This window comes from Capra hircus, chromosome 18, assembly GCF_001704415.2.
Source record: "Capra hircus breed San Clemente chromosome 18, ASM170441v1, whole genome shotgun sequence".
Lineage (NCBI taxonomy): Eukaryota > Metazoa > Chordata > Mammalia > Artiodactyla > Bovidae > Capra > Capra hircus.
The window spans coordinates 40,165,557-40,177,614 of NC_030825.1; the positions used below are offsets into that span (position 1 = coordinate 40,165,557).

The following is a 12,058-nucleotide window of genomic DNA, read 5'->3' on the forward strand; positions in this document are numbered from 1 at the left end:
TTTGAATACAAGAAGAATAGTTCCCTGAGGAGACACAGCAGAACTGGAGATGCCAGTGGAGGAGATGAAGCACAAGGATGAGAAGGTCTCAAAGGTGATGTAGGAGACAATAGCACAGAAGGTGTAGAATCAAGAGTTTGAGAAGAGAGGGGACATTCAAGTCCTGTGCCCAGAGATCAGTATCCATGGATCAGGTGGGGAGCCCCTCCCTCTGTGATGAATTCTCTCCTCTACAAAATATTTGTCCAGCCACACTGGATACGCACTCCTCAGAAGGCATTGTGAAGGTTCCTATGATCATTTTATGAAGCAGCTGAGGCTGCCCCAGAGCACTCTTAGTTACCCATCTGGCACACATTACTGTCAAATGCTTCCAAAATTTATCGTATAACCCTTCCCTTTTTTTTTCATCATAAACACTTCCAAATTGCCCACTTCTATTGTTAATGACTCACAGGATTCCCATATTTCCTTCATGGAACACAGTTCAGCTCTCTATTTTTCCTCTAATTTATTTTACTTAGTAAATATATTTCCATGCAAATATGAGAGCCTGTGCCTGCCACTTTTCCTTCCAAATGCTCTTGGCCCTTGCAATGGTAGCTGTGTAACTCCATAGTAGATGAAACGATCATAAATTAGACAATCATTTTTCTGTCTCTGAGACAAGATTTGCTTTTATTTAAGAATCATCTCCTGACGATCCAGTAAGTCAGCTTCTGTTGTTAGTCGCTCAGTCGTCAGCCTCTAGAGGAATATTATTCTCAAGGATATGTTTACTCCACAACAACCTTTGTGTGATGCCTGGTCCGTGTTCACGATTCCTGTTAAAGAAGAATGTCCATCAAGGTGGAACCAAAACAGTAAACTTTAGAGCTAGGAAAGAAAGCCATCATTCAGCACAACTCCTCAGTTTAGAGAGGGAGAATGAAGGCTTGGAGAGGTGAGTGCTTTTCCATGGGTTGCTCCTTGACTTAGGTGCTGAACCAGGTTTAGCAGCTTCCTGGCATAGAGACCTGTTCAGTGTTCTTTTAGGCCATGCTATTTTTAATCTCCTTGGCTGTCTAACACTGTAGAATAAATGTTTATGTCCCTTCAAAACTCATGTGTTGAAATCCTAACCATCAAGGTGATAGTATTAGGAGGTGGGAGCCTTTGGGAGGTGATTACATCATGAAGATGGAGCTGTCATGAATGGGATTAGTGCCCTTATAAAAGAGACCCCAGGAGTCTCCTTTGTCCCTTCTGCCATGCGAATTTAGAGCAAAAAAAAGAAACAGCCATCTCTGAAGTGGGTCCTCACCTAATCTCCTAGCACCTTGATCATGAACTTCTCAACCTCCAGAACTGTGAGAAAAAAAGTTTTTCTGTTCTTTATGAGATATGCAGTCTGTGATATTTTGTTACAGCAGCCCAGTCAACTAAGATATCTTGCATTGAAGTGATTTGTAACATTCACCAATATTTCCTCTTGGGGGTAAAGGAAGAAAGTGGGCATAGCCATAGGACTTGTTTTGGCCAATGAAATGTGAGCAGAAGTGAAGTGTGTCACTTCCACTTTAAGAACCTGTGTGTGATTCACCTAATTCCCTTTCTGCTGCCATGGCAACAGGCAGCATGCTAGATGATAGAGGTTCTACTAGCTGAGGACAATAAAGAGCAGAGCCCCAGCTGACTCATAAAGGACATGTAGCACAAGTGAAAAATAAACCTTCATGGTTTTAAATCACTGAGATTTGTGGATTATTTGTTACTGCGGAATCACCTAGCCCCTCCCTACTGGGTAAGCCAGCTTGACATCACCATTCCCATGATGCATCTCTCTGCATGAAGCCGCAAGAGGGTAAACAATGCAGCACATCAGAACACAACCCCATAAAACATTCCAAATTCTCACCAACATTCTTTCTTCCTCTTGGCTTATATTAGGGGTGGGGTATGTGGTTCATTACAAAGAATGAGTGTTTTGATAGCTTCTCATTCTTGGAACTATTCTGCAGGTAAGTGCCTGATGGAAACTTCCTCTAGTCTTAGAGTTTAAAACATAATGAATTAGATTATTTTAATAAGTGCAGTGCATTATGACCTCACATGCATCATCCTATACTTACACACACATATGTGCAAATAACTGTGGTTTTCCTTGAGGCTTTTTATTTGGATAATTCTCAGCACTTTCCAAGTTTCCTAGCTTTACAACCACCAGTATAACAGTAACTTGATGCTGCAAAAAAAATCACATCATCAGATATTTCCAAATTAATAAGTAGAAATTAATGGAAGGGAAGATCCCCATGGAATAGTAAGAGAGCCTGTCTGACCTTGGGTAAGTCACTTAGCCTCTCTGGGCTTCAATTTCCTCCTCTGTAAAGTAGAGACAGAAATAGTGTCAACTTCCAGGGTTATTATGAGAATGAAGTTGATGTGCACATCCCAACTGGTTCATAATTAGTACCTAATATTAACTACATTTGAGCCATAGAATATTTAGAAACCTAGAAAGTAAAATCATTTCAGACCTTTTACTTTCCAAGAAGGATGAGTTCAGAAACTATCTAGCCTACCAACTGGTGATTTGGGGGGAAAGATGTAAAACCACAGTCCTGTCTTCCTAACAAAGGCTTTAACACACTTTTGAAAACACAAACAGATGGGTAGGCAAGTAGGTATTACCAACAGCTCAGAAATTTTTCCAGACTCCCTGCTGAGAGCACATATCCAGGTGGGAAAATCTTTAAAGGGCCAGACTAATTTATGCTTTTTCCATCTTAAATTCTTGGACTGTTTCAGGTTTATAACAAAGCTCAGAAAATGCTAAAGCTTAAAGGAGAATTGAGAGGTACTAAGGAAGTGAAAGATGAGGTAAGTCTTCTTACTCCTCTGTATAAAGGAATAGAGTTGATTGAACCTTTGTTACAAGGGACATCTTTTCAAATTTCATGATTCAAAATTTCTATAATAAGCATCCTCAAATCTCAGACAGAGGTGGGCAGCAGAGCATACATAACATATAAGAGCCCAGACTTGAGCTAGGTGAGTCTGGGTCCATATCTAATAGCAGTGTGATATTGGGCATTTTACTTAACCTCTCTGAGCTTCCTTTGCCTTACCTAGAAAATATGAATAATGAGCACTTATTTCCAAGGTTCACTGTGAGGATTAAGTAAGATACCACATGTAAAAAACACCAGTGCTTGGGACTTAAGCACTTATTAAATATTATTGCCAACATTTTCTCTTTATCTGGACTGATATGGAAACAGAGTGCTCTGCTGAGTTTAATATTTCAGTCAAACTGTGTTTACATTTTCCCTGACTTGTTCCAGAAAGGACTTAAGGGGGATGTTTTTGTTAGTGTAGGGCTGTCCCACATGACTTATGCTTTCTAACAGACCTCCTACCAAGAGGTAAGTGGTTTCCAAAAGAAGTGTTTCAACTCCTTTCCTGCTAGATTACTAGTGGAAACACTTCAGGATTCATGGAAAGTTCTGCAGGAAGAAAAAGGTCTGATATGGGTTTTCTAGAAGGGCGTTTCTTCATTCACCTGATATCTTTGGGGCACTTCGCTGTGCCAGGCATTGCTCTAGGGCCTGGGGATGAAGCAGTGAACAAAATAGACAAAGATTCCTATTCTTGTGGAGCTTACTCTCTAGGGAAATAATTTATCCAAGGGTATGTTGGAGGAAATTATGTGCCGATGAGAATTGGCCTATATTCCATAGGTGGTGGATCTCTGACATAGGCCATGTGTATCCTAAGCCATATACTTATACAGGGTCCCAGTTTTTAAAGAATTTAAGACACAATAAAATATACTCAATCTTCACTATATGAACGTAATTGGCTCCAAAATTTTTACTCACAGGCTAAACCTTGGGTAAGTGCCCATTAATTCCCATCATAAGTAAACAAAAACTGTAATGTTTTTACAGATGGAAAAGTAAACTCAGGAATCAAGTTAGTAACATCAATAGCAATGTTTGGAATTACTGTAGATAACTTTAAACTCTTTTACTGTAGAAGTAAACTATAAAAATTCCTGTATCGATGTTAACGTTTAAGATTTCATGCTTTTAAAAACATAACTCTGACTATAAACTGATATGTTTTGAACGGTAGTGAGGGCTAAGGGTGGTTTTCCATTGTTTATTGAAGACCTTTCTTTATCCTCACAAAAATAATTTCCCAGATAATAACTTTATGGTATTGTTGGTGGACTCCAGAATTACTCTGGAAACTGCCACCCAAGCTTTATTGTTCAAGTTCCAAATCCTGGGAAATGCTGCCATCTTGAATCTTTGTAATGCTCCTGGGGCCTGAGTGTGCTACTGAATCACAAGCTTCAGTTTAACATCAGCTCCCCCGGAGAAGAAGCATTAAGACTCTCTGTCAATACTTTTTAAAAAATCTTTTATTTATTTCTATTTTTTGGTTGTGCCTAGTCTTTGTTGCTGCACAAGCTTTTATCTAGTTGCAGCAAGCGGAGTTGGGGCTACTCTCTAGTTGTGGGGCACAAGTTTCTCATTGTGGTGGCTTCTATTATTTCAGAGCACAAGTGCTGGGGCACTCAGGCTTCAGTAGTTGCTGCATGTGGGCTCAGTAGTTGCCACATGTGGGCTCAGTAGTTGAGGTCCATGGGCTTAAGTTGCCCCAGGACATAGGAATCTTCCCAGACCAGGGGTCAAACTTGTGTCCCCTGCATTGGCAGGCACATTCTTAACCACTGGACCACCAGGCAAGTCCTGTCAATACTTTTGAAGCCTAGAACAAAATTTCTTCTCATCTTTTGAAATATAGTTCAAGAAGGCATGCTCTTAGAAAAAAGACTCACTTAATCAATACAGAAAATTTGCTTCAGTAAGTAACCTATTTTCTAATAACTATCAGGAGTATAGTAGCAACTGCAGCATCAGCACTCACCACTTTGCCTGTGGTTGGTAGCTGCTGCTGCTATCACAGGCCTTCAAACAAAGTGACCAGGTTCCAACCCCTTATAAGCAAAACTGGGTACAGGCAGACTTCATTTTATTGAGCTTCACTTGATTGCACTCTGTAGATAGTATATTTTTTACAGATTGAAGATTTGTGGCAACCCTATACCAAGCAAGTCTATCAACGCCACTTTTTTTCAATAGCATTTGCTCACTTTGTGTCCCTGTGTCCCATTTTGGCATTTTGGGCAATATTTCAAACTGCTCATTGTTATATTTGTTATGGTGATCTGTGATCAGTGATCTTTATTACTTTTGCAAAAAGATTGCAATTCGCTAAAGGTTCAGATGATGGTTAGCATTTTTTAGCATTAAATTATTTTTAAATTAAGGTATTGCAGCCATGAAATTAAAAGACACTTACTCTTTGGAAGGAAAGTTATGACCAACCTAAATAGTATATTGAAAAGCAGAGATATTACTTTGCCAACAAAGGTCCATCTAGTCAAGGCTATGGTTTTTCCAGTGGTCAGGTATGGATGTGAGAGTTGGACTTTGAAGAAAGCTGAGCACTGAAGAATTGATGCTTTTGAACTGTGGTGTTGAAGAAGACTCTTGAGAGTCCCCTGGACTGCGAGGAGATCCAACCAGTCTATCCTAAAGGAGATCAGTCCTGGGTGTTCATTGGAAGGACTGATGCTGAAGCTGAAACTCCAATACTTTGGCCACCTCATGCAGAGTTGACTCATTGGAACAGATCCTGATGCTGGGAGGGATTGGGGGCAGGAGGAGAAGGGGACGACAGAGGATGAGATGGCTGGATGGCATCACCGACTCAATGGATGTGAGTTTGAGTGAACTCCGGGAGATGGTGATGGACAGGGAGGCCTGGCATGCTGTCATTCATGGGGTCACAAGGAGGCGGACATGACTGAGCGACTGAACTGAACTGAACTGAACTGATATACTTTTTTAAATACAATGTTTTTGCAAACTTAATAGACTACAGACTATTATAAACATAACTTCTATATGCACTGAGAAACCAAAAAATTTGTGTGACTTGATTTACTGTGATATTTGGTTTATCTTGGTGGTCTGGAACCATGCCCACAATATCTTCGAGGTTTGCCTGTATCTAAGTACGTGGTTTATATATGTGAAACCCATCTAGCCGTGGAGGCTTGTAATTTCAGATTGTTCATGACTTCATATTTAGAGCAGGATCAGATGGTGCCTGAGGGTCAGCATTAGACTCTCAGTTCATCTTGTGTCCCAGTACTGGTTACAGAGCTCTGATTGATGAAATGTCAGATTAAATCAATTTCTACTGCATATTGATACTCAAAAGGCATCTGCCTGGAATTTAGCGTTCATAAAGTAGATAGGATTAGAAATAGTGTACAGTGACCTCTGTGCATGATATTAGTAAGAAATTAAGTTTACTGGAACCTCAGAAACACTGGCCTTTGTGGAGTTCTGAGGTGAGCACAGCCCCTACAGTACTACCTACAGTAAAAAATAATACATGGTTCATGGAAATCACCTTAGTGCTCTCCCAGCATTTTCACTCTTATTCTGGTGAATCAAAACCCTTGTGTAATTTGGCCTTTAGGAGTGAATGGTTAGGTTCTGATTTCCAAAGCAAATTTCATTTAACATTCAGCAAAATACCTTTGTTATTCAACTGGTTTAGGGCATCCTCAAAGAAGGGATTATTTATTCCAAACTTCTTGTTTTATGAACAAAGAAATTGCCTCAGAGACTCTGAGTCAGTGCTGATGTCCAAATTAGATGAGATCATGTACATTAAAGATCCAATTCTGAAGCCCTGGTGGTGCAACAGAATTGGGCTAGCCGGCCTTCTTCTCAAACCAGAAGGAGTGGGGTTTTTTTAATTGGCTTGAGAGGGTATTGAGCTTTTAACATGGAGAAGCTCACGCTGTATATCACTGGTACTTTGTTAGTGAGTCCTTGGTGTGCCCAGCTTCATACACAACAATCTGTGACATGGTCCTCACCTTAGGATGCATATATTCAGCATCCAGGCAAGAGTACAGGGCACATGGCACTTTCATAGAGCAAGCATTGTATTGTCACCTAATCTGCTCATAGATGCCAAAGAGACACTCCTGTAGCAATAGGGAATCCCTAGGCTCCCCCGCAACTCCCCAGTGAGTCTCCATACTCTAGTCCCAGTAAGGCAGCCATGAGAAAAGGGCTTTTAAAAGCACTGGAATCAAACTGCTGCTCCTTGTCAGATCAAGGCTTTTGTTTTCTAGTTAGAGAACGGTGTCTGTACATCTTTTTTTTTTTTTTTTTTTTTTTTTTTAGCTGCTCTACACATATTCTCTTAAGAGAGTCCCTGGTAATTGTCTTAATGGTAATTACATGCTTGGGGCAGTTGACATCCACTGTTATTTTTCTAAAAGTGGGGAACAAGGGACAGGAGCTGGAGAGGAAGAAGGAGAGTTTTGAGATAATGAAATCCTTTTAATGACAGAGCCATGCCGTTAACCTAATTAAACTGTAAAGTGGTAAAAAAAAAAAAATGTCCAGGTACTAAATGGAAATGATGGAATAAATCAGCTGAGACAGCAGCACTTCTGGGAAACCTTCTGAATTCCGAATACTCTGACATTGAGGTGTCCGATTCTCGTGGTTATTTCTGCCCCCTCCCACCCCACCCCCAGCCTTGTGCAGAGGTCTCTTAAACTGACCTGTCCAGCAAGGCTTGATTTATGATGTCCATATCAGGTCTCCAGCTCCCCCTGGGAGTATGCCTTATAAAGTTCATGTATTTAAGAAGTCAGCGCAATCAGTGGGACGTGGTGGTGGAGCACTGGCTACAGGGTCAGGAGAGCTGAACTCTCCTCTGCTGACCATCTATGGGACCTTGGACACTCTCACTTGGACCACTTTGCCATTTCTGGGCATTCATGGCTTCTGTGTGCTTTTGCACCTACAACTCTCTTAGAAGAATTGCCCTTGGGCATTTGGGGTCACTTTACTCACAAGAGCAGAAAGCTAGAAGTCCTTGAGAGCTTACACTCCATGAGGCAGCCCTTAACCATTGACTGGCTGATGCTGAGGCTGACGGCCCAGCTTTCATTGCATCTAGTCAGGACAGGCTCTAAGGTGTAATTTAGACTCTGGAGTTCCCTGTGGAATTAGGCTGAAACCATTCCCACAAAACTTCGTCTGAAACTGTGCTCTTCCTTAGTTTCTTTCTCTTCCCTGTCCTGCTTCCCCCACCTACTGGCTGATTTCTCTTGGGATTGTTTTCTTTTACAGATGCCATGAATGCTCACCTAAGAGCTTGCTCTGAGTAATTTACACAAGCAGGCACCTACTATAAAAGCACCAGCCTCAGTTCCAACATCTAAAACTCCACGGTAGTGGTGCCTGTCCTCAGGAGTATCACAAAAAGTTTGCACAGTGATAGGACTAAAGCACTGGATAGGTTCACAGAGGGCTGCTTGCTAATTTCTTTTCACACCATTGTCACCCACAACACTGGGAGTGGAAGGTGGCATCCTACGTGACAGTCCCCACCCCCTTCCCACGGCTGTATGCCCCAACCCTCACCCAAGCTACTATTCCCCACATTCTCTATTTTGATCTTGATCACTAATTTCCATCTGACCTAGCAGTAATTAACAAATATTCTTCACTTACAATCAAAGACAGGGATCTTATGCAATCAGTCCAGGGATTTTACTTTTATTCCCATTGGTATATGTCTCCAAAGAAAAGCACAAGGTTTATAGGTGTAAAAAGTGTAAAGTGTGAGTCGCTCAGTCGTGTCCAACTCTTTGCAACTCCATGACTGTAGTCTGCCAGGCTCCTTTGTCCGTGGAATTGTCCAGGCAAGAATACTGGAGTGGGTTGCCACTTCCTTCTCCAGGAGATCTTCCTGATCCAGGGATCGAACCCCAGTCTCCTGTATTGCAGACAGATTCTTTACTATCAGAGCCACCAGAGAAACCCAGGTTTGTAGGTAAGGGAAGACTAGAGTTTAGTGGGTAGAAGGGAAAGTGAAGAGACTTTTCAGAAGCCACATCAACTCCAGCACTGATTCACTAGAGCCCTGACAAGTCCATTTGACATCATCTCATCAGTGGCAGAGCCATTAATATTATAGACAGCTCACCAGGTGCCTGGAATTGTTCTAGGCACGGACTTTCTCTTGAAAGCAAGGGAAACGGCTATGATGCACCCACAGCAGTGGGTGAAGATTAATTAATGTAAATAAGTAATTGTCTGAATAATGCAGAGCACTCAGACACCTCGCAAATGGATACTGTGTAAACGTTACACAGGATGAGTAATAACAGTGAAGGGTTGATGGACAAATTTCCAGCAAATTTAAAGTCTCTGTCAACCAGTGAACGAAAGTAAGCATTTTCTTGATAGTTCATAATTGATGCTTTTGTTTTTCTGACTGCCGAGGTCGGGGAGAGAGACAGAGACGTAAGCAGTCTGAACAGCAAGCTCTTGAGCCTGCAAGCTGACATCAAGAATCTACACAATGTCTGCAAGAGACAGGGGAAGACCTTGCAGGAGAATCAGCTCTGTGTGGAGGAGGCCATGATGAACAGCAGCCACGTAAGGCATTCACCATCCACCTCCCACCTCTGCTCCCTCTGTTTCCACTTCTGCCTCCTTGGGTAGGAGAACTAATAGAAAGTTTTCCCACTGGTCATTGAAGAGCGCTTACTGAGCAAACAATGAGAGAGAACTAAACACACACACACACACACACACACACACACACACACACACACACAAATGCCATCCCTGCCCTGAGGACTTTTCAGTCTAGCTATCTTATCTCCAAGGTCATTTACATCTGAGCTCTTTTCTTTACCTGGTCTTTCACACTGAATTAGCAGCACCTGAGGTCCATTGCCCTTTAAAAAAAAAAAAAAAAAAAAAAGCCAGATCATAATTATATAGTTATGTAAAGAGAATAGCATCTCTTAATGGATTTTACTTTATTTATTTATTTTTTGGCCGAGTCTTGCGGCATGTGGAATCTTCGTTTCCCAACCAGAGATTAAACCTGTACCCCCTGCCTTGGGAGTGTGGAGTCTTACCCTTTGGACTGCCAGGGAAGTCTCTTAATGGATTTTGGGCAAACTTCAACATCATCCATAAAAATAGCAGCCATTCCACCTGCTCTGAGGTGTCACTTCCTGTCAGTGCAGCAGGAGCTGTTTATTGCCACACCTGCAGCTCTCTGCCTATAAGCTTTACTTCTGGATACAGGAGCCCAGTCGTAGGATAAGCTGAAGTGCAGAAGAATTAATGCCCCTAGAAGCAGCCCTAAACCAATGACTGATGGGGAGAGGGCTGATTAGCAACCCATCTCCCTTACTCTGTCTCACTGGAAATAACTCCAGGCACGTTCTTTGCTCTCTCCTGGAGTTCCTCAACGGGGCCCAGTACCAGGTGCCCACAGTGGCAACTAGGTTGGCCTCCTTTCACAATTTCCTTCCCCGCCTTGTTCATTTCCCCACTCCCATACCTGAGTTTCCTAAAATTACCTTCCACACAAGCCACTTACTCGATGCCTGGTTCCTTGTCTTAGGACTTGCTTCCAGAGGTGCCCAAGCCACAATACTCAGTAGCACTTATCCTGAACCTGTGCGAGCAGGAAGATCTCCTGGCATGATCATCTTTATTGAGACTCTGATTTTGAACTAACCTCCTAGGCAACTCATCAGCTGAGGCAACTTCACTTCGTCCTGAGGTTTTCTCTTTTTGGAAACTCCAGCTCTAAGCTCTTTAAACCTGTCTCTAAATTTATGCACATAAGCTGGGGAGCCAGCTGGGAGATGTTTTCCCAGAGTTTTCTAAACACTTTGGGTTTCCAAGACTTCCTAACTTGCAGTCGTCATTTCTACTTGGGGACTTGAGTTATTGGCAAACATGAGGCAGGTACTGGTTTCACAGATCTGTTGCCAGGCCTCCAAGTTAGCCTCCTAGGTGCAGTCAAGGATCTGGCCTCTCCTAATTGAGAGAGTTAGAATTAGAGTTAATTAGAACTCTGTTAAGAGCTCTCCCAGGACTTACCACTTCCCTATAGAAACCACAAATTGTTCTTCTGTGATGCCCTAAAAATTTTAGAAGCAAAGCAATTCTTTTTTTTTCAATTCTACCTTTTCTTACTGAGAACTACTGTCCTTTGGAGAAGGGCATGGCAACCCACTCCAGTATTCTTGCTTGGAAAATCCCATGGACAGAGGAGCCTGGTGGGCTATAGTCAATAGGGTCGCACAGAGTTGTACATGACTGAAGCAACTTAGCACACAGTACTGGCCTTTCTGCAGTAAGTCACAAATACAGAAAAATTCATTGGTTTCCCTAAATGGATCCCAGGAAGGATATTACTGTAATTTTTTTTTCTAAATATTAACATTTTAGGTTATTTTCACCATTACTGTTACAAGTTTATTCCCCTAGTCAGGGAAAGTCATGTGGCTTATAAATGTACCTGGCAACTTGGAGGGAGAAAGGTATTAAGTCACATTTTATTATTCTAATTGCCCAAAAGAATGTCTAACAGCTTGAAACAAGCTTTAAAACAGGCTCTATTTTTTCCCCAGCACTTAGCACCAAATTTAAATTGCAGACTATGCATACAAATACACAATTAGATGCAGACTTACGCTCATCCACTCAGAAAACCCCTGCAAGACCTGCCTGCCACAAGGAAATATAATATGGGAACAAAGGAGGAACCCAAGGCTTTCTGAAATTTTGACTAATATCTGACAAGGAGCTGGAGAAATAAGCAAGACATTTAGAACACAGTTATGAGAAAAATTAAAATATGACATCAGATGTTGTGTGTGTAGAAGAGGGACAGGCAAGGTGACCTTGTAAATCAAGAAAACATTGTACCCCAAGTCCCAGGAACAGAGAGAGCTGGGCCTGAGGTAAAGCAAGTCAGATGCCTGGGGTGCAAAATGTCGGGGGCTCTCATTATTTTTTTAACTTTTATTTATTTATTTTTGGCTGCACTGGTTCTTTGTTGCTGCCCATGGGCTTCCTCTAGTGGCGGCGAGTGAGGGCTACTATTCTCGAGGTGTTCAGGCTTCTCACTGTGGTGTCTTCTCTTG

At 41.9% G+C, this 12,058-nt stretch overlaps 1 protein-coding gene across 1 annotated transcript in view; it reads left to right on the forward strand.

The window, feature by feature from the left end:
* PMFBP1 (polyamine modulated factor 1 binding protein 1) overlaps window positions 50-12,058 on the forward strand; it is a 48,776-nt gene continuing 36,767 nt past the window's right edge. Inside the window, exons 1-4 of the mRNA XM_018063158.1 lie at window positions 50-94; window positions 2,791-2,862; window positions 3,866-3,877; window positions 9,384-9,539. Coding sequence (XP_017918647.1) covers window positions 50-94; window positions 2,791-2,862; window positions 3,866-3,877; window positions 9,384-9,539 — 285 coding nt within the window. The remainder of the gene's footprint in view (window positions 95-2,790; window positions 2,863-3,865; window positions 3,878-9,383; window positions 9,540-12,058) is intronic.